Below are 23,606 nucleotides of genomic sequence, written 5' to 3'. Positions count from 1 at the left end.
TCTCCTTTTTTAAAATGGAGACATGCTCATGAGCTACAAAACCACTGCTACTGAGTCTGTCCTTCTCTCCTTCTTACTTCAATCCCCCCCATCCGTGTAACCCTCCCTTTGGATTAATTTGTGCCTTTTTGCTGACTGTGTGATTGATTGACAGGTTAGCAGTGGGATAAGACAGACATGACACAGAGCGAGCAGGGCAGTCAATCAAAAAAATTATTCCCCGGTGGAGGCTGGAAGGACACACACAACCAGTGCAAACGCACACATTCAGTTTCTAATTGCTCTCTATTTATATCCATTTTAATTGTATTCACAGGTACAAGGCAGTCATTGTTTTAAAAATAAACCCTAAGATGAAAATCTTTCCATTATCTGGACATTTTAAGAAATGGGCACATGCATGTTCTGGCTGAGAGATAAAAAGATGAATATGACTCTTAAGTTTGTACTCAATTCAATTCAATCCAATTCAGTTCAATTCAATTCAATTCAATTCAATTCAATTCAATTCAATTTAATGCAGCTTTATTTGTATAGCGCCACTTCACAACAATGTTGTCACAGGGCACTTTACATACACATCATTTCAAGCCAATTTATTCATAGCCTATAATAGAAAACACTGTTTGCATCAAATCATGACTTCGATCCAATCCCCCATCCTGAGCGTGCACGAGGCGGCAGGGGGAAGGAAAAAAAACTCCCTTTTAACAGGAAGAAAACCTCCGGGCTCAGGGAGGGCAAAAAACATAAAGACGGGATCAGTTCATTATGATTCCCTGTAAAATACTTAAAAAATTTACTTACTCTGTTCATATGGATGGGATGCTTTTTAAACCAAATGATGAAACTACACCAGATGATTGAACTTACATGCATCATTCAGGCTAAAGTAAGACTTTATTCTTTTAAATGTAATTTCCAACATGAATGTAGGAAACCTGGAATAAGTGGGGATATACTAAACAGTTGGTGAGAAAGTTTTCACATTTTAGCTCATATGTCACAGCCATAGCTAACACTATGTTGACTTTTGACATGAGAGCCAATGAAAATATAATTTGTGATAAATGTAAGGATCTAAGACATTAAAACTAAACTACTGGTAGTTAACCTTGCGTTTTGACTATTGCTCAATCAGAGTAATAAAGTGAACTACTGAGAATAAACTCTTTTGTTCTCAATGCAACTACTTTGTTTTCTTTATGAGGATTATTAGTATTTATACATTTATGGTTTATATTTATACAAATACTGAGACATTTATGTATAAAACAGAACATTTAAACAATTATTTTATGATCTGAGTATTTACAAACAGTCAAGATCTGCAGAGTGGGGCAGAAAAAGCTGTTTGTGGCACTTATTCATTTATTTATCACCTTCTTGTTTCAGTATAATTTATTGTTTAACATATACAGTTTTAAGGAGAAAGATTTTGCGTCACAAAGTCACTGCATGTTTGTTTCATGCATAATATAATAATACAGAAAAGCTTTGTTTGGAGCTCACTGCTGCTGTGGCATGCAAATGAACGTGTTCAAAATATGTGCAATAATTATTCAGGCTGGAGTTAAAATATACTTTCATTCTCTCTGGTTTGGCTTCATGAACTATAAATTAATCAGTTTCTTCAAGCTGCTGTTAAAGTAAGGCCATGCAGAAAACAATGGAAGGACATGAGCTGATGCTTCAGTGGTTTCAAATTAGATTTTCCCAACTTCGTTTTAATATTTGTATCAAAGATGTCACAACAGCACCCTTCTGATTTAATTGTTGTTTTTTTATGTTGTTGTTTTAAATTTTTTAGCACTTTTAAGAGGTGATATTTGTTCAGTATAAGCAATGTTGGGAGTGTAGAAACTGGATGACAGTGGTATTTTCTGGGTTATACCCATACACTGTATATAAAGAAATGGACGTAGCCTCCGTGACGTCACCCATAGGTTTCTGAAGAGCTGATTTGAAGTTCGGTGGGCGGTTCCTACCATCGCCATCTTGGCAGAGGCATGTGTGTCATTTCACCCAGAAAGTACATATATGGGCAAAGAGGTGGAGCTGAGAGGAGGGCTGTGAGCGTCATGATGGATGATTGACATCAAGCGAACTCAAAGCTGCCTGTAGCTAAGAGCTAACTGAGCTAACCCAGGGATAATGGGAGCTAACCAGCTAATTGAGCGGGCTAAAGCTAAGTCACGTTGTTTACCAGCTAAAAACCACGGTTGTTCTACGTTCTTCTGACTTGAAGCGTGAGGTCCGGTACCTGTCAATCAAAAGGACACGCCCCTAAATATGCCAAACTTTGACATTAAATTATTTTTAAATGGTCGAGTTAGTGCGGCCTGGCTGGCGCTCGGTGGCGGTCTGGGTTATCCTGGTCCTCCGTCGGCGTGGGCTGGGCCCTCTGCCTGCGGGGGTGGGGAGTTGCTTCCGGGCTCTTGGGCCCGTGGGGCCCGTGCTCTGTCTGCCCTGGGTGGCCGGTGCCCGGCGGGGCCGGTCCTTGCTGGTCCGGGCCTGCTGGTGCCTGTTCCCCTTGACTGCGGGGGACTCTGGCTGGGACCCCCCTTCTGCCACCTCCTGGGTCAGTGCATGGCTGGCTCTGGTGTGGGGCGGTTGGGGTACTCCTGGCGTGCCTCTTGTCTTTGTGTGGGAGGGGTCACACCGGCATGATCACCTTTTCCGGAACACGTTCCATTCTGCATGTTCTGCATGTGACACAGACACCAAGTCGCCTGCAGGTTTATTCACTAACAGCAGCTAGTTTTCTCATTTCTGTTTGTTTCTCATTTATATTTAACTTTTTAGATTCCTAGTTTAGTTACTATGATCTAAAGTTGACTTGTATGTGTATGTATATGTGTTAATACTGGCGAGTGCATATGTGTGTGTGCATAGAGGTGTGTGTATGTATATATATATATATATATATATATATATATATATATATATATATATATATATTTATTTATATATATATATATATATATATATATATATTTATATATATATATATATATATATATATATATATATATATATATATATATATATATATATATATATATATATATATATATATGTATACATATGTGTGTATATGTGTATATGTATGTGTGTATATATATATATATATATATATATATATATATATATATATGTGTGTGTGTACGTGTATGTATATGTATGTGTGTGTATGTTTGTGTGTATATGTATACATCTGTAGGTTGTTTTTTCGTTTTGTTTTTTTTTCTCCCTTTCCTCTCCCTTTATCTCTTTCACTTTTCTTATGAGGTGTTTTTCTTCTTTCTCTTTCTGTCTTTCATCTGTCCTTTCCGGTCCAGCAGTACAAACTCTACAATTCAAACAATAATACAAAATAAATATAGAAATAAAATAAAAATTCAGAAAGTCAAGGGGATCATTATATCTATAAAGCTTCCCTTAACATAGACAATTCAGCAGAACACAGCATCCAGACCATCATTCTGCTTGCCTAAATGCTGGACAAGACAAAAAAAATAAATAAATAAATAAATGGTCTAGTTAGAAAAAATTCACTCCCCCCCACAGTTGTCACGAAGGTAAACCTGACCTATTAAACCTAAAATGGATTTTTGTACCAGGCTGTAAACATGTTTATTTCTGCTGTGAAGCTGGCCTTTTTAACATGGGAGTCTATGGGGATTCGCTCTGTTTCGCAGCCCCTAGTGGATGAAGGGGGAACTGCATTTTTATACACTTCTGCATAGGCTTCACTTTTCAACCGCCGGAGGCTCCATCCATCTTTCATACACGGTCGATGGTTATTACTGTTTGATCAAAATATAGTTCTGACCTAAGTACAGGAAAAAAGTACTTTAACTAACTGCAATCATCAGGTCAAACTGATTTAATTAATAAATGATGTATATGCTTAACCCTGTGTTCTTCTTTTGGCCTGACCTTACACTGGGAGCTCCTGCTGCTCATTAATGGTCCGATAATGCGGGCGGTGTCACCGACCGCCTGGGGGAAAGAACTCTCCAGGTAGACATAGTGTCCGGAGGGGTCTCTCAATGTGTGATCACTGGAGGGCCCGGTTCCAACAGTTGGCGTGCTGCCTGCTTTGATCAGCCAGTCAAAGTCGTCCTCTTGGCACTGCCGCCAGGAACAGAGGTCAAACTCAAAATTGCAGCGTCCACTAAAGCCCTCTGAAAATAAAAAATAGAAAAAGAAATCAATCAAGATTATCCAACATGCTAGATTTATTATTCTTCCCCCTTGAGTCATCAATCAGACATAAGATAAGGTCTCACTGCAGATGTAGGGGTCCTCATCTGAATTGTCCCCACAGTGGTTGGTGAAATCACATAAGTTTTCCTGAGGAATGCAGTGACCATTAGCACAAGCATACTGCTCAGGCACACACAGTTCATCTGATGGGAGAGGAGGGGAGCAATCCATGAAGCTGACATCATCGATTACTACATCACCCATGTAGCTGATCCCTCGCTTAGCCCTGAACACCACCTGTTGGATCAAAACATGTCTCACTTTAGACACTTGATGTTATTTGACAGAAATTGGTTTGGTGTGAAAAGATCAACTGCTAAATATGCCATCAGCACTGACATGACACAAGGTATAGTGGCCTGATGCTATGTTATCAATAAATCATCAGTTTTTGTGAGGGGTTGCTTTATTTTTAATCTGTATGACTTGGTTTTTATCATGTGAAGCACTTTGTGTTGCCTCCAATGAAAAGCACTTTAAGAAATAAAATTTGATTTGATCTGATTTTGATTTGATGCATCCCACGGAGATTAGTATGGATCAGTGAGGATTTGCAAAGTCCTTGGCATTTGATGGTCTATGACACAATCAAGGTGTATATACTGTGTCTCTATATGAATGACTTTAAGATGTGGAATAACTTGAGGAATAAATCAACCTTGTTACTCTTATTGACTAAATAATGTCAAGTCTGATCATCAGATATATGATGACTTTGTGTACTTTCTCACTTTTTAATCTGACAATACCTTCTGATAATTAGCTGCATTTACAAAATTCATAAAAAGGTATGTGTAGCTTCAGAAGGCTACAAACAACTTTGTCATCCTATGACTTTTCATCTGTTAAAAGGGACCATGAGAAAATAGTTTTCAAATTGTATGATGTAAAGATGGATAAATGACAAAAACTATTTTACTCAAAATACACAATTGTTTACCTAGCTGATTTTACAATCTCTGGAATTGCAGTGATGAAATCTTTGAATTTTATTTACATTTTCATGTATATATTGTAACACACTTAAGATGTTGTCACCTTCTTAAAATACTGGACTAAGTTTTTATTTTCTAAAAACACACACAAAAAAAGCTTTGTGTGTGCATTTTCAAAACCTGCAAAACAAAGATTCAGCCCTTTACTTTATGAGGGTGAAATATCATGTATTTCAGTCAGCTGGGAAAAAATATAAAATGTCAACATTAATATCACCTAATGCACAATATTTGATGCAGAAATATGATGAAAAAGATTTATGACCCATGTAATTGTACTGAATGTGATTACATATGACATAAAGTATTTCTCTGTGAAAAGTGAGACAACAGACCTGAAAGTCATTTAATATCCCCAAAAACACTTCTCCTCGTCTCCATTTGTTGCCTTGGTTACCAGTTTGAGACCAAACCACATGAGTGGTATTTCTATGCTTCAGCAGCACCTGCATGATGTTATATTAAAACCAAGAAATCAGAGTATCAGAATGGTTCAATACTCAAAGTATATAGTACTTAGTGTCAATGAAACGCTGCGGAAATGTTTTGTTGTCATTCCCTTTGAGAATGTCTTTTGCTCTCACCTGTAAGGATCCCACAGTGAATCCACTCATATGGTACCAGAAGACCAGAGTGCACTGTGGGCCAGTGGAGGAGATGACAGGTGTCTGGAGGTCAGTGGTTTGACCATAGCCGCCAACTGAACTGTCTGCACACATATACCAACCCTCAGGGCTGTTGCTATTGAAGGAACAGGGGAATATACAGTTTCAGAAGCAGATATTACAACAAACCAAGAGTAATGTCAAGGGTAATGAGGTTTGTAGTAACTTGCATTTTCATTAGACTTTTTAGTTCAACATTATTTACTTTAAGAGCATTCTTTCCCTTTTTTCTAGTGTTAATACAGGACCGGCCATCATTGTAGTTTTTATTTTGGATAATGTTTTTGGTTTAGAGTTGCCTTAGATGCACACACATGGACATGTAGGCAGGGGCATGTAGGTACAACCTTGGGCCAATATATTTGAGAAGACCAGTTTGTACTGGTTAAAGAGCAGGCCAGTGATTTAATGGATCAAATGTCTAAAAGGCTGTCTAGTGTTGACAATAATCTGCCCTGAAAAAAGCCTGACTATATAATCTCCATAACCGCACTCAGGGTCAAAATTAGGAGTCGTTTGATTAAGATGTTTTTAGAAAAAGAGAGGAAACAATACATAAAACGTGTCTACAAGATGTATTGAACTAACTTCAGGCAACTGAATTTATTTGATCATTTTTAGGATTCATGGCATGACTGTGTTTGTTGTCTCCCGTCTCAAATCTGCACATGCCCTGCAGCCGTCTTGACAAAGGTCAGAATCTAATCACTGGGCTTTTTAGGGACAATCACATTGAGTTTGGTAGCAGATACTACTAAAAGGTTATTATTTAGCATATTAGATTAATTCTTATTCGGTTATTAAATAAATTGGATTCCTGTGTCAGTTTCTGAACAACAGTATTTCTCTCCCTATTCTTTTCTTCCATCTGTTCTTTCCATCTGTGTTGTTTGTCTAAAATGGCAACTGATCTTCAAAGTTTTAAACAGGTGGGAAGCTTCAGGCTTATAGTAGCTAAAACACAATAAATATTTGTTGTCTCTTTGTTAGCCTTCTCTGATGGATTGGCAATCTGTCTGAAGTGTACCCAGCTTCTCACCCGAAGCTGGTGGGTTTGGTTCCAGCCACACATAATAGGATAATACAGGTATACAATACAACAAAGATAGATGGAAGTTTTCTAAATGTGTTGAACTGCATGAATAACTTAATAATTTCATAGAATGAGATTACTAGTGTAGCAGCAGAGAGTGAGATTAATAAAGACACTTTGAGTGTAAAGCCCTGTGAACTTTATTGTGTGCTGTCTAATTTTGCACATAAATAACTGCAGTTCTGCAGTAGGTCAAACATGAATCCTAATTTGAGACCATGCAAAAGAGATGGTTCCATTGTTGAGTATATTAACAAAACCTTTAGACCAAAACCATTATTGTCTCTTGCATTAGTCTGTAAGTGGGATATATATTACATTTGATTGTTTCTGCTCTACTTGTAAAATCTAAAATAGTCAGATTTTGTTTTAGTTTTTGGAAGAGAATAAAGGCAAAAAAAAAAAAAAAATGCAGACATGAATCCTGAGTATATCTGAGTTATCAATAAAACTAGGAAAATACAAACTTAGGTTTTGGAAAACCTTGAAAAAAAGCAACAACAATAAACAAGGAAAACACATGTAAACAAAAAAAAAAAAAGAGAAACACTTTCACATTTTGTAGAATTTGTAGAACAAAAGCATTTAGTCAACTAAATACACAAACAAGAAAAAAAAAGTTTCTAACAGCATTCATGGGAGAAGCTTCAACTGCATTTATTTGCACCTATGTAGCAGATACAGCGTGTTATATGCATTTATCTGCTCAAATCCTCGCTGCCCCAGTTGAGATAAAACAAAGTTTCCCTTGTCCATTTTAATTGTTCCTTATTGATTGAGAGTTGATGTGGGAGTGAAAGGAAAAGGTTTAAGGCATATCTTGGTCATAAAAGGACGATAACGTCTGCAGTCTAAGGAAAGAAATACCTAAGATGCACTGGCCAAAGTGCAGAGCCACTGCCTTCTCTCACCACCCACACAATAAACAGATATTGTGTAACCATTCTGCATATGAAATAAATAATTCTAAATATTTTTGTTGATTAATTTCCTTATAAATATACTTTCTTTAAGTGAAGCAAACATTATTAAAGCACCTAAACAGAAAATGTGATTTATTTTCTTTGATATTTTCATGTCATTCATGCTTTAAGATAATTGTGATTCTGTAAATGAGCTTTATATGCTAATGTTTTGTTGGTCAACAGTGTTCAAGTTAAAAACCAAAATGCATCAGACCTTTAAAAGAAGCAGAAGCTGAAATGTAATCTGTGTTTCTGGAACTTACAGAGTATGGTCATTGGTAGGACGGTGATGCTCTCCATAATGGATGCTCTTCCCTTGGTTAGTCGCCCAGTGAAATGCGTGGTTTGGTACTAAAGCATGGTTGACAATAGTCCAACCGCAAGTGTCAGTCCCTTCAAAATCACACTGTTCCTTAACTAAAAAGGAGGGGGGGAGGGGTGGGGGGCAGTAAATAAATAGAGAACAGGAAAGGAGGAAGCTTTAGGAAACAAACAGCTGAGAAATTCTACAGAAGATTTGCAGGTAATTTGATTTAAAAAAAAAAAAAAAAAAAGTTTCTAAATGTTTTACCACAGTTTGTTTCATCCAGTCCATCAGAGCAGTCTTGTTTAAAGTCACACACTTGGTTCAAAGGAACACACTCCCCATGTGTTCTACATACAAATTGCCCTTTGGGGCAGCTGTGGGGCAGAACGGTGGGAGCTGGCGTGGTGAGGACAGGGTTGATCAGTGTAGGGAGCTTTCCTGGAAAAATGGATTGATGGTAAAAAAAAAAAAAAAAAAAAAAAGACAGTTTTTAAAAATGGTTTAAATAACTTTATCCAAAAATGCAATAATATGTGCGTAATCACTTACCGTCAAATACTTCACAGCCAAAGAAGGAGAGATCATCAATGGCAATGTCTCCCTTAAAATCATCTCCAACTGTTCCTTCAATCAAAATCTGTCAAAAGGGAAAGTAACAAACACAAAAATTAATTAGAAGATGATCAATTCCAGATTTAGTTTGACTCCTTAAATTATATCTAATAGTAACTGTAAAAGCTGTATCGATCCACTGACATTACCACATCAACTAGTTTGTGTTTACTTAGACCGGGGTGGGAGCAGGGAGGCATGTGCATGCAACTGTGACGATGCCTTTAAATGCCACATGTCATTAATATTTTCATACTTCCTCACTATCTCTATCAGCTGTTTTATCAAAACTATCTGGTCAACTGTGGGTCAATAAAATACAGAATCAGCAACTTTATTCATCTTTAGATTATAACAGGATTCTAATCCCATATAGTCATGATAGGAGAATATATAAAAAGCAGTATTTATTTTGCAACGAGTCCACTTTGTCAGGAAAACTAATTAATACAAAACTACTGAATATATAGCATTGGTACCACACAGATTGTTTAGCAAAGTATTCAAATAAGCTTTTTCTGAATGCTGTGTTCGAACTGGCTAGCTAAAAATAAAAACAAATATTCTATCCTATCCACACTGTTTCACATATTGATTGACCAGTTCTCTGCCTATTGTCCATCACTGAATCACCCTACGGCTGAGTTAACAGAATATTTTTGCAAATGACGGGACTCAAGAGTTGTAGTTGATGTTTGAGGTGTATAGTGTGAAGAGAAATAGTAAGACTACAGTCCCCTTGGGTGCTCTTGTGCTGCTGACATCCTTCCTAGACACACAGCATCGTTATTATTGTTGTTAACATGCAATAAAATCAATTAATTTATTTAATGTTACCTACTAATTATATCCTCTTGCCTTCAGTTTCGACAAGTCGATCACTGTTAATCTGAAATAATTTAATCTGGGTCTGTTTTTTCAGCATTTCTGCTTTCTGCAGTCAATTAACTTGACAGACAGAGCTCCTGCTTTCAGTGACACAGCGGAGGAAAAGTCTTTAACTGCTTGCCAAGTCATACTCACTCATGAGTAATGACAGCAGCACATTCATCTTCAGTGATCGATGCTGTGCAGTAACACGATTAGGCGAATCTTCATCATGCACTGCTGGAGTGCATTCTTAAGTGAAGACTTTTTGTTTCATAGCTATCAGTTGTTAGCTGCCAAGAAAGTGTTTACCTGAAGCTTATGGTACATGTTTTTCCTTAATTACACAACAGAAATGCAGGTGATTCACAGCACTGTGTAATTGCAAGTGATGTTATCCTGTTTAAACCAGGATTTATGTATTAACTACTGCACAGGGTCACGTTATATCCCTTCTAGTTTCTGCTTTTGAGAAAAATAGGATGTTTAAAGCAAACTTACCCATCACCTATAATAACTATACTATGAAAGACCTCAGTTCAAACCCTGCAGGACCTCAAGCATTACATGGGACTGTGCTCTTGGACAAGATGCAAGAATGGATTCCTGCTATGTTTGTCAACTCTTTGTTTCAGTTGACTTTGTGATAAGGTTGGGGTAAGAAATCTGTAAAGATTAGCAATAGACTAGCAATAGCTTCTAACTCATTTTGATTTTATAGTGAACTTAACTATATACAATCCTGCACCAGATGTCACGAAGAAGTGTCCCAAAGCTGAGAAACCAGTTGTTTTTTTTTGGGGGGGGGGGTTCAGTCCCTGCATCACTTTGCAGCAGCATTTCTCATTATGGCACCACAAAACACATTCCTAAATAAATATCAAAACTCTGGCTGTTTTGAACGTGCACTATGAATTTAAATTGACATTTTTTCAGTTGCCTGTCAGGGCTTTACTGTTAGGGAATTGTCGTTCAGGAAAAGACAACTACTAATTAGTCATGCAAAATGTAAAAAAGTAAGAAAAGGGTGGCGTTTAATAAAAATGTGCATTTCTGGATCAGAGTCGTCCTGGTTACAAAAGTCAAAAGTTTGAATATTCAGTTCCCTATTTGAATCAGTTACCTGGAAAGGGCGAGCACTATGAAGGTAGAGAGTCTTTCTGTGCCAAAGATTTCCTTGGTCTCCATATCCTGCCCAGAGCATTGGACCACGGCCTGTAGCGGTGGTCCTCAGGTAAACTGCAAGGCTGAATACATGCGAACCAAACATGCAATAATGGAAACGGAAAACACATTGGCTATGGGACCAGGACATGCCCTTAACAGGCTGGTGGGTGGGTTGGAATACTGTACTCAGCAGCACAGCTGTGTCCCTGAACTCCTGGGGTATAGATGACTCGATGTAGAGGTAGTGGCCATATCTGGTACCCAATGTGTGGTCCTTCCAAGGACCTGTATTTAAAGTTGGAGTTGGGCCATGGATACGGGTCCAATCAAAGTCATCATCTCCACTTTGTTCCTGCTTCCAGCCACACAACCCATCTTCAAAGTTACACTGGAGCTCTGGTGCTGTGAGACACAATTAGATACTGAAACACCAAAAATAACATAAAACTACTGACAGCCACATGATTCAGATGTACTGGCATTATTAAGCTCAACAATGTGGAATAGTTACAACTAGCTTTTGATAGCTTTAGCATTAATAAAGTATTTTTCATTTCATTCATTTGCTTCCAACCTCGCTTTAAAATGCAGTTAAGCTTTGCAAAATGCATTCAAACACAATGTGCAACAATTTCCTTGCCAAGTACTTTATATGAATTTTTTTGTTTCTTTGTTTTGTGCTGGCATTTTTCACTGTATGTTCTCAGCATTATTCCAAAACACAGAACTGAAGACACTCACAACATCTTTCCTCGTCTGATCCATCCCCACAATCATCCACAAGGTCACAGATCTGCAGACGTTCCACGCACGCTTTGGTGTGCACGCAGTGGAAATGCGTGTGCGCAGGGCACGCCACCACTGGCGGCGGCATTGAACAGTTTTCAAAAGTGACATCATCAAAAGCCGAGACACCATCAAACACACCGAGGCTGATTTTAGCCAGTGTAATCTGGAATGGTTGAGTGATTCTTCCCAGCTGCACGGTGACCCGGTTCCAGTGCCTTCCTTGGTCGTACAGTGTGGTCCATATGACAGTGTTGTTGTTATCGCCTTTGATCCGGAGGTACATGCCAGTTGCCCCCACAGATATGCCGGAGTTATAATGCCTTAGAGAATAGAAGAGAGGAAAGCTAAAATGTTCTAGGCAACAATATTCCTGTATGACAACATATGAATTCAGTGATAGTTTACTCTGGGAATGATTTTACTCCAGATACAGTAAATCACAGAATCCTCTCATGATAACACACACTGTATTCTTGCTAAATATGATGTGCTGTTTTCTGCCTGGAGAATTCTCACAACCACCCAGAGGAGAATTATAAGAAGTCAATAAACTCTTTGAGCCATAAAACTGTCAAATCATGGCAGATTCGGATGCATATTTTACCATCTTTTGTGACAGTGAATAAGAAACAGATTAGCAGAGCAGAGCTAACAGAGGTGAAATGACAAGTGGATTAAAAGAAACAGTAACCAGGAAAGGTCAGTTAGTGTGAGTGAAACTACAGACAGAATAATTCTGACCTGATTTTTTCTGAACAACTTTGAAGCTTGCTTGCAAAAAAGAAATGAAAGTGTGTAGAAAGAGTTGGGTTGGAGCGGGACTCTCACCATAAGGTCATGGTGCAGCCCGAGGCAGACTGCTGGAACCAGGGACCGCGTAGAACGGCCTTCGGATACAGACTGCTGCTTTCCTTCAGTATGAACATGAAATGACCTGCAGTGGACAAGATGAGGATGATTATTAAAACCATTCTGAGCATCTGCATTTTTGTCTTTTCTGCATGGAATTTTTCTGGCGACACATTCAGTAAAGTATCTTTATAAAGAAACAAACACAAAACATAAAATTTTGAAATTGACACCAAATCAGATTCATTTACAGCTTACATCTTCCCACATTATTGTTTTGCCAGACAGATCAGTTTCATCTAACTCTCTCTGGGATCTGATCCATTTGGTATCCTCTCCAGTCAAGTTACTATGGCAACAGTGTGTCATTACTTGTTTTTTCTATCCCGTCATTAAGCTCATTTAAAGCAAACTTTTGAAATGTTGCTTTGTAGAAAAGGCTCATGGGGCACATTTCCACTGAGTGGTTTTGAGTGAATAATCTACTACAGCTATATGTTGTTGTAATAAACAGCTGTCACAATGCAAAGGTTTGTCTCTAAGGTTTGTATTCAAACTTTAAGCTGGTGCTGTACATAAATCTAGCTGTAAAAACTCCACATGGGTCTTCAACTTAAGTGGATGGTCATATTTGTTTAAAATAAAAACATGGTTAAGAAATCACCTTTTTTTCCAGAACAAAGCAACAATCTTAAAAAGCTTGGGGGGAAGGGTGTTGTCTTGTATAGTCTTAAAGAGTATGATGAAGAAAACAAATAAGTGAGTGGGAACAGCTTTGTTGGAAATCCAGTTGCTTTAATAATTAGCAAATGGGAGCACAGAGATATAGAGAGTAGCAAATTGATGTAAAAGGCTGACACGAAGCACAATGGAAAAAATCCCTCATAACACATCTTTTTATTAAAGATCTCACACCGAGCTCAAAACCTGACAGGAGTGCATTATGAAAGGTCATAAACGACCAGCATTTCTTTTCTTTGTATTTATTTTTAAAGTCTCCAAATGCCAGATAGGCACTGTTTGATGCTTGTTTGGCAATGGTCACAATCATATATTATAGGTCTAAAAACAGATGCAACCATGTGGGAATGTGTAATTTTACAAATGCTGCCTGTAAAGTGCCAGCTTGCAACTACTTTCCTTGTAAAACCCATGCTTTAAACAGTTAAGTCTGTTATTGAGGGTAGAAATCTGCAGCTAATGAGGCATTGTAAATATGACTATATTGTAGTGCATAAACCTCAGGAAGATAATTGTAGTGCTTCACATGGTTAAGTAGATGTTGTTCATATGCAGAAGCTTATGTTGATTTCTTTTGAATCACTGAAATTGTTGTGGAGGCACATCTTCACAAACCGCAGATCTCAATAAACACATGGTAAGATTTCATCATTATGTTCTTTTTTCTTTTACACAAAACCTCAGTTGAAGCTATGGATAACATCATCTTATTTTCCAGTCATTTCTGCCCAGATACAACGAAAACACTGAATCAGCTTATTACGTTTTTCTTACTTTTACAGACTGAATGTGCTGCATACTGCTGTACATTTGTTTACATTGCCCATACCTTCGGTGCTGTTAGTAGAGTGGTCCAGTAATGGTGGGTGACCAAAGTAATCTGAAGGTACGTCCAAGGATGAACCTCTGACCCAGTCAAAGCCATCGCCAAGGGTGAACTCGTACCAGCCACAAGAACCATCCTCAAAGTTGCACTCAGCAGCTGAATAGTGCACAGACAAAAATTACTTTAAATGTATTGTATTATATATGTAATTATTGTTGTTTATAGCAATAGCATTTGTCAGTTAGTTACTCATCTTTAGTCAAATATTCCTCTCACAAATTAGAAATGAACCATTGCTTATTATTTGTGATCAAAATCTACTCAAAGGTCTTTACACCAGTACAGATCATGCAAATAATATGGAAGTGAATTATCAATGTCTCTGTCTACGCACATCAAGTGCGATGTGAAACTGTCTTAATAAATGATGAAAATTCTAAAACAAAATCACAAGGTCCAAGATGGATTACACATTAATGCAGGAAAAATCTACCTTAATTCATCACAATAAAACTCTGGATGGAATTTCTTCACTATTGAATGTTCACATTGATTTGACATTGACTTGTTAAAGATATTACCGTGTAGATCATTCAGATGAAATATTCAGAGTAGGTGTGTGAAGGCCTTTAATATCAAAAATTGTTCAGTCACCTTTTGTTAAAAAGGTCAGAAGAGAATTTTCTGTTTTAACTTATAAACCAAAAAGGCAGATAGTTCTGATGGCAGGGTCAAGTCTTTTTCCTGCAGAGCCTTTCCTTATGTTAAGGGTTTCTTTAAGTGGGTGATATATCACCCAGTTAAGTGAGAAGTTTGTTGGCCATCACAGTAGGGAGAGTCGGAGCCCTGAGCACAGATCAGGTGGTCTGTCACAGGAAGACAGTCTTTGGAGCATCCATAGTTGATCAAAGAAGTAAATATTGTTGTTGTTACTCAAACAATCTTTATTCTTGTGTTTGTCATTCAATTGGTAGATCAATCATAAAAAAAAAAATTACAAATAAAATGTAAATATACAAATTGTTACTTGGTGATAAAATTCTTACGGCAGCCAACTTCGTCTTCTCCATGAGGGCAGTGAGGAGTGAAGTCACACACTTTGCTCTCCTCGATACACTCCCCTCCACCACAGGCAAACCATGAAGGAGGGCAGGCAGATGGAGGACGCACACTGCTCTCTGCAATAAAACACACACAATGAAGCTGGCAGATTAGCTGAATTGATAGAACTGCAGTATTCAGGTGTGAGAAGCCTGGAGATATTTAATCAAAGCGCTGCACTTGTTCAGACTGACTCTTCTTACACCATTTTATCATTAACAGAGGATCATTTCAGATTAGTATAGATGGGCTAAGCTATGTTCTGAGTAGAATAAGTGCATTAGCTGTGTTACTGAAATAGATAAAGTCACTGTGAAGTAATGACTGAAGTTATAATTTTTTTATCAATATTATATCTAAGACCCCATTGCTTAAATGAACTCAATTTCATGCTACTTATGAAGTGTACTGGAAATATATTAGAAAAACTGCCCAGTTTTTCTAACTTCCTAAAAGACTATTATAAAACAAAACAAAACAAAAAAGACACAAGTGAAAAAAAAATTAAAAAGAATCAGTGGAGCTTCAATTTGTACAATTTGCCTTGTTTCAAAATCAGGGGCAACAAATTAAGCTTATATAAAGTAAATGTCATTTGTAACAGTCCAGAATTTGTAGAAAACAAAAGACACACCGAAATAATTTCTCTAACCAGTAATAATGATGAAAATATAATAAAACTGCAAAGATCGAACAGATTTATGTAGAACATATCTACTGTGCAACCATCGTTAAAAAACATTTCATGTTATTATTTTAAGATAAAAAAAGCATTGTTTTTTTTTTTCAAAATGATGATGTAATAATCATTTTTAACCCTGATAAACTAAGAGGACTTATATCTTACGTAGATTTTGACCGAATGCAAAAATGACCCACTGAATCAAGCTCGAAATGATCACGTCACGCTCTAGAGAAAGGTTGTTATCTCATGATACTCAGTCACTAGAGGTGACGAACTGAAAAACAAAACGCTGATTTTTCAATATAATATTTTCAGATGAAAATTGTCTGAATAATCACAGGAATTGGCACTCTCATGTCCCGTAAATATCTGCAGGTTTATTTACAAAACTAATGACAGGAAAGATTAAACTCTTGGTTTAATGCATTACTGCAAATCTTAAGCACTTGGTTTGAGGTTTGCCCACAAAGGCATGAATAATGATGGAGAATCCCACAACTAGTGGTCAAAAACAATGTCTAGATCTCTTTGATACTTTTTTTCTTTTTGTTCATTTAAATTTACTTAATACTACAAATGTTCCATTTTCAACTCTAACAACGGCATAGTAAAAATATCACAGATGCCTAATCTCAAGATTAAAAATGAAGCAAATAAATGAAATCTTTATCATACAAAGACTTTTTTACGAAACGAAAACTTCCTGTTTATTGACAGTGCTTGATTTTACAGATAATTGAACATGTTCATCATGAATAACCAGAATAGATTATAAAATGCAACAAAAATAACATGCAGCTAAGACACCAACACAATGAAAAGAGTTAGATTTATCAAGCATATCTTTTAACATCTCTTGAGAATATCTTTAGTAACATGTTTCTTTTTTTTTATTTATCCTCCATTTAATTACTGCAAAATAGCTCATTATCTAAATTCACTGATGTTGTAAATCAGTAATCAAAGAATTCAGTAACTGACCTTACTGACCTGTAGTTACTAATATTGGATGTGAGTTACACATCAAACAGCATCTGATGTGTGATACTGTATTGAAGTGTATGTGTGTGGTATGATATAATAGCCCATCTGTTATTTTTGTAGGTCTGGAGGTTTGACAGCCTAGAAAAAGTCACCTTGACTTGAGTTTAGGTTTCGGCTGTAAACAGCTCTGTGATTTTGGCACAATTGTTCAATGACAGGTTTTATGTTTGATTGACGAAAGTAGAGAGACAGCAGCCTTACTATTTAAAGTTGGAAGTATTTAATGAATGAGCTGTTGAGAGCAGAAGACAGATGGTAATAAAGAGACACGAGTCTGTCTCATCTATTTAGATATGCTAAACTGGGCCCAGTAATACTCCAAGGGATAAATTTGCAACTGTTTAGCTTAGATTATTTAAAACCGTTTGTCCACTTACACACCAAGATGACTGGATTTTTTTCTTTGTTTTATCATTTGGTGCAGTGAAACAAGGCATAAATACAAAATTTGCATTTTTTACATAGGAGCCATATAGGTAGGAGCATAGTTCTGTTTTGATCTTCACCATAGCGTGGAGAAAATGTAATGTGGTTTTTTCAAACAAGTATTTCAACATATGCTTAAATGATATCTGGGAGATTTTATTTTCCAACATGGTAATAATAACAAATTAGGTATTTGTACATGGTGCTTTCCAAGGTCAACATATATATATATATATATATATATATATATATATATATATATATATATATATATATATATATATATATACATGTATATAAGTTGAAAGCCAAAGGGTGTAGAGTAAACACATGAATCTATAAAAAAAAAAAGTTTACACTGGTGTATATTTTATGGCTAGAGAACAAGACCTTCATCCTCAATTGGATGAATAATGTTAGTTATAAAGTTGCTATAGATCAGGTTTAAATCCTGTCAAAAACGTCAAGTGGACCATGCTTTATTGACCCTCAGAGAGAGGAGTTAAGCTCTATCATATTCATCACCCAAGAAGTCACAAATAAACCCATACACTGTGGCTCTGACTTCTCCATATTTAGTACACGGAAATGTACAGTAAGCACTATTTTAACGATTCTGTTATTTTTTTATGAATCCCATCCTGGACATTTTAATGTCCCACCTCCCATTCATCATTATTTAAAACAAGTTTGTGGTGGTCTGTTTATGTGTGGTAATATGTCAAAATGTCAAGGTCTGAACTCATCAGTGTAGTGAGATATTCCTAAGGTTGCAGTACCAGGCAGAGTGGTGCAGCCAGGACTGAAGGATATGTCATCAATTGCCAAGACTTCTGAGGAGTCACTGTCAGCTGAGAGTTCCCCTCGGATTATCACCTGATCGATGGACAGAAAAACAGAAAAGTTATCACTCACTTCAACAATGGCTTTTTATTTCAAGCTAAATTATACAAAAAAGCATGAAGTCATATTCTATATTTCAAATTAGAAGAGTGCTATGAACTTAAAAAAATTAACATTAAGAAATGCTTAAATGAGTAAAAAACAAACTGAGATGACGCCACTGGGTATCACATGTAGGCAGAAGTATGCAACAACTTAAAGTGAAGCCTGTGTTTATTTCACAGCTTTTAATGTATTACAGAATTTGAAAACTCCACCTTCCAGGTGAGATTAATGGCAAAGTGACTTGTAGAATGTACATTTCAGAGACCATCACTGCCCAGCAGAATTCTGAAGCTAAGAAACCACACAATACAACGGTTGGTTAGGACACTGTATGACATTGCTGCCAGTTCTCTTTACGTAACGCCTCACAATCACATGCTCGCAAATGGATAAAAACACTCTGACCTTGAACTGAGCTTTTATTTAATACCAAGTCATTCGCTACTCTTACAGGGGTTTTATGTCCTAATGTTAAGCCGGCATTTTTGAACTGTAAAGTAGGCTGGAACAATAATAATAATATTGCATGTTAAATAAGAAAGTAAAAACCGTGCTGTTTCGTAGGTTGATAAAGGGGATATTTATGCATCACTCATAAATGTTGTTCCCTCATGTCTTCACAGCTAGAATAAAGTCTTTCTAATGTTCACCCAGTGACTCTTGTAGTTAAAAGTAATCATTCAGATTGCACTGAACCAACATCTCATCTTCTTTTTTTTTTCTTAAGAATTCATTATGACTGCCCCTTTAATTAGATCTTATTTAGTCCAGCAAATACAGACACAGAACACAGTCCACAGAACAGCTTCATTTACACTGCAGCAACATTGCAGTATTACAATCAGTCTCTTGGGACTTATCTAAACAAGTGCTACAGTGTGGCATTAACCCAAAATTGAGCGATAATGTAATGAAATTAAACCATTAGCATAGCGAAAAGAGTGCAAAGCTTTTCTTTTATTCAGCACTTGTTAGCCATTTGGTGTATTTGACCATGAAATCCATTTTTTATCCATAGTCCTACTTAGATTGATAGAATTAGCTTGGCAAAATACTCTTTGAAACAGGAAGTAGATTTATGGAGGGAAAAGTGAATGTCAGCAAGTTTGACCTCTTTATCAGCAGCACCAAAGAGTCATGTCATAAACGTTACAGACAGATGGTGAAGGCAGAAAAGAGAAAAGGTGACACTGATATACTTGGAATATATCGTAAGGACAGTAACAGCAGGATTCCCAGGACTCCAGATGGCCTCTGAAGGGTCCATTTGGGTCAGTACTTTTCCTCTGCTCATAAATGCCCCCTGCAGTGCAGTGCTCAGATCGGCAGCGATAACTTTATTAGTTTCTAGAAACCTCCTATGTACTATACCTGCTTAATCCCAGTCATGGTTGCAGGGGGCTAAGGCCTGTACTAGCTGTGAGAGGTGAGGTACACCATTAGGCCATCAAATGAGACAAACAACCACGCATGTTAAAATTTACTAAGAACATTTTAGAATCCTCTGTTAGCTCACTGTTACTTTTTTTTTTTTTTTTTTTGATGGTCGGAAGAAACACATTCATGTGCAGAAACAACATGTACACTCCTGAAACCAGGACCCCTTAGGAGATTGGCATGATACCCCAACAAAGATGTGAATTAAGTGTTATGATCAACATATTTTATTGGCCTGCAGTAAGATGTAACTGGTTTCACCACCCATGATGAATGAAGTTGGGCCTCAGATAATGACTGCTTATATAATCAGCAACTCATCTGTTACAGGACAATGTTACCTCAGATGATGCAACATGCCAGTTTATAATGTAGTAAATAGTTACAGACCTGAAAACTGTCATTGCTGGTACAGTGTATTGATGTTTGCAGCCATGTATTCATCTGCTGCTCTGTGGAGTGTTTCCATATTTCAGTGCTCTGAACCTCCGTCTGAGCCTTAACCAAGACTTCAAGGTGTCCGTGTGTTGCTCCGACAAAATGATAGAAACTCATCTGATGAATGAAATAGCATCACAAAGTTTGTGAATTTACTTCAGTTTATGTTACATGTATTTCATCGCAGACTACTTTTTACCTGGCAGGTTTGACTGGGTAGAAAGACAGGACTCTTCAGTTCAGCTGCTGTTACGTTTCCTCTAACAGGTAGAAGGGACAGAAAATATCCTTAAAAAAAAAAGGGAAGGATACACATGGCTCATTAAAATCATCTATGTTGTGTGTAGCTCACATATGAGAATCTCAAGAGTTCAAACCTGATGAATTGGTGTGATCCTCTTTGAGCCCTGCAGCCTCAGTTACTCTGGTCCATTCAGAGAAAGTCTCCAAGCTTTGGATCAGGTCACAGAAACCCTCCTCAAAGTCACACCTTGTGTATGCTGAACCTGCAACTGAGGACACACACTTAAACTGAACTGCTTACATCACTTCCCTCTTTCTTTCAGCTTTCTATCTTAAATGTCAAGGATTCTGTCACTATTTCGTCCAAGTAGATGGTCATTTTAACAACTGCATAGCAGTGCATGTTTGATATGCCCTGAATGTCTTCCACAGGAACTTATTTTTAAAGTCAACTGAATGCTGCAACCCTCATCAAAAATGACCAAGGATAAACTACGACTGCAACTGGCTTACAATTAACTGGGAGTAAATGCATCCATGGGAAATTAACAGACAATTGTATACTTTGGTCAGAATTACATACCTGTCCAATTGCTATTTAAGATAATAAGGATAAGTCTAAATAATTTGTATAATGGAGCAATAATCTTATTCAAATTAGCATCTTTGACTCATCTCATTGCGCCTCCTTTTACAGCAGCTGTTTAATGCCACTTGAGCAGAGAATACTACCAGGGTTATGAGGATTGTCATGCAGCTGTATCTAAATGACCAAACACTGATTGGATTAAAATTTATCTGTAAATCCAAACACTTCCAAATCTTCCAGAGGAATAAGTTTAATAGAAAGCAACAACTTTTGATGAGGCAGTTAAATGTGCAACACAAATGTAAAAGTTACAACCACCAATATCACTCACCAATGAACTAATACCAATCCACTTCTTTATAAAGTACACTTGTATTATGTGACTATAGTTCATTTGATATGATAATAGTGCAGAATGGAACAATAAAAAGAGAATTAATTCATTAATTGCCACTGTTTGCAATATAAAAAAGTCACAAATCAAACTTTCATGGTTTTGACGGCCAATGAGTTTAATAAGATACAACAGAAATGAGACCCAATGAATGATACTTCACAAATCCAAAAGGACCATCACGGTGGCTAATCAATTAATGATGTATCATTAACACACAACCATCATTAGTGTTTACAGAAAATAGTCATACAACTAAAAACATATCCAGTGAGTGGCAGCTGTCTGGACCTAAATGCTTTGTTGATGTAAGAGCTCAGAGGAGAATGAGGAAACTGGTTTGATGATGGAAAGGCAATGCTAAATGAAATCAAATCAAATCAAACTTTATTTCTACAGCACTTTTCGTGCTTAAAACAATACAAAGTGATTTACTTAATAAAACAATTCACATCAAAACAGATAACTCAAACACTGATGACAATCAAGCTATGCAGAAAACAATAAAAATCTCTAAACGTATGAGATCAAACCTTGAAGCTGATGGGCTACAGCAGCAGGACACTACACCAGGTTCCCTGAACAGAATCAAAAATCTTCTCTCGTTCTAACTATAAAAGTTCCTTTAATAGTAAAACCATCATTCCACCATAAACCAGTCATTTTTTTAAATAAACCAAACTAGAAAGTGACTAAATTTCCTTATAGCATGATATCTTTACATATAACTAAGGCAACCAGCACAATGACATCCATGAAGGAGCAGTCTTAATATAAAAATTACATGTTAGTCTTGAACATGTATCATTAACCCTTTGTAGGACACTCAATGAAATACCTTGAAATTAGACATTTTAACCTGTTGTTTTATTAAAAAAAATTAAATTAAATTAAAAAAAATATATATATAGTTTCACGCTGAATTTGAAAAAAAAAAAGATTATCAAAAACAGTCACTTGCCCCATAAAGGGTTAAAATGTTTGAAAGCTCTGTGTGTATTTCTCCATTCAACATCCCGGCCTACCTCTTTGGGAGAATTTTAATGACTAGTTGAAAGCAAGTCTCAAGAAGACCGAGATACACATTCTTTACTTCATAGTATTATTAACTAAGTCAGATTTTGGCAAGACTGCAACATCTGCCTAAGTTTCTCCAAAAACATTAAATATGACTTTGGTAATTACGCTGCAAGACTAACAGTATGTCGTTATTCTGAAAGGACAATGTGTGGTCTCTGTTGCTCTCCTTTTTTCCCTTTTCTTAACTCGTACTTCCAGCCCATAACTTATTAAAGACGCAGTTTCTACAATCTTTGAAATACCAAGTTCAGACTTCCAGCTTCAAAGTAGCTAGAAAGAAATATTCGGTTTTAAACTTTGTTAAACTTCAAAAGGAACAACGATGCACTTCTGTATGGTATGATATGTGATGCTGCAGTTTCTATTTACTAAACGTTATTTTCATTAAATGCATGACACTTTGTTTTGTTTTACTGAAAAAACAGAGGCAAAACAGTACCACACACACTTATGGTCTGTGCAAAGTTGTCTGGGAAAAATAATGAGACATAATTTTTTCATACAACATTTTTTTCCTATTTTAGATTAAAGCTGGTCATAAAATTATTTTATACCTTTAATGAAAACCCTAAAACATTGAATAAGGAAGTTATTTTTCTTTCTTTTTTTACAAGTTTACTATGTGTTCTGTATGACACATATTCTTCTGAAGCTTTGTGTTACACTATACATTTGTTTTAGATGGAATGAATACCCCAGCTAAATAAAACCAATAGATTGCATCAAATCTTTCCTTCATTACAGTCCTTCAGAGCTGATATACTCTCTATGGCTGCTAGAATCTCATCAAAATCTTTACTATAGTTACAGATTGGCCATTTTATAACAAGTCAGCTTCTTTTAAATTCTCATTTGTGAACTCTGGTGTAGAAGGTAAATGAATAAAACTCACAGTTTTCTTCATCGTTGCCATCTCCACAGCCATCAGGAAAGTCCCACAAACTGTCCTGAGTGGCACAAACCTCCTTATTGCAGGTAAACTCCTGGTCTGAACAGTCGCTGTTGGTGTTCACCGCTGTGACCAACAGCAGCCACACTAAGCCAGAGAGGAATCCCATGAACAGCTTATTCAT

The 23,606-nt window shown here is 36.7% G+C and overlaps 1 protein-coding gene across 1 annotated transcript in view; it reads right to left on the bottom strand.

Annotated features, from left to right (window-relative positions):
- The window catches only part of malrd1 (MAM and LDL receptor class A domain containing 1), a gene marked incomplete at both ends in the record, with an annotated part of 57,110 nt that extends 33,504 nt beyond the window's left edge, over positions 1 to 23,606 (bottom strand). The window contains 17 exons of the mRNA XM_079259953.1: positions 3,943 to 4,190; positions 4,296 to 4,509; positions 5,603 to 5,713; positions 5,852 to 6,008; positions 8,254 to 8,407; positions 8,562 to 8,735; positions 8,847 to 8,934; positions 10,900 to 11,345; positions 11,685 to 12,052; positions 12,561 to 12,666; positions 14,152 to 14,304; positions 15,195 to 15,326; positions 18,184 to 18,280; positions 20,180 to 20,344; positions 20,427 to 20,515; positions 20,605 to 20,733; positions 23,426 to 23,606. Of these exons, the coding sequence (XP_079116079.1) occupies positions 3,943 to 4,190; positions 4,296 to 4,509; positions 5,603 to 5,713; positions 5,852 to 6,008; positions 8,254 to 8,407; positions 8,562 to 8,735; positions 8,847 to 8,934; positions 10,900 to 11,345; positions 11,685 to 12,052; positions 12,561 to 12,666; positions 14,152 to 14,304; positions 15,195 to 15,326; positions 18,184 to 18,280; positions 20,180 to 20,344; positions 20,427 to 20,515; positions 20,605 to 20,733; positions 23,426 to 23,606 (3,012 nt within the window). The remainder of the gene's footprint in view (positions 1 to 3,942; positions 4,191 to 4,295; positions 4,510 to 5,602; positions 5,714 to 5,851; positions 6,009 to 8,253; positions 8,408 to 8,561; positions 8,736 to 8,846; positions 8,935 to 10,899; positions 11,346 to 11,684; positions 12,053 to 12,560; positions 12,667 to 14,151; positions 14,305 to 15,194; positions 15,327 to 18,183; positions 18,281 to 20,179; positions 20,345 to 20,426; positions 20,516 to 20,604; positions 20,734 to 23,425) is intronic.

Source organism: Telmatherina bonti (assembly GCF_933228915.1).
Source record: "Telmatherina bonti genome assembly, chromosome: 20".
NCBI classification, from domain to species: domain Eukaryota; kingdom Metazoa; phylum Chordata; class Actinopteri; order Atheriniformes; family Telmatherinidae; genus Telmatherina; species Telmatherina bonti.
This window is presented reverse-complemented; position numbering and strand designations above follow the sequence as displayed.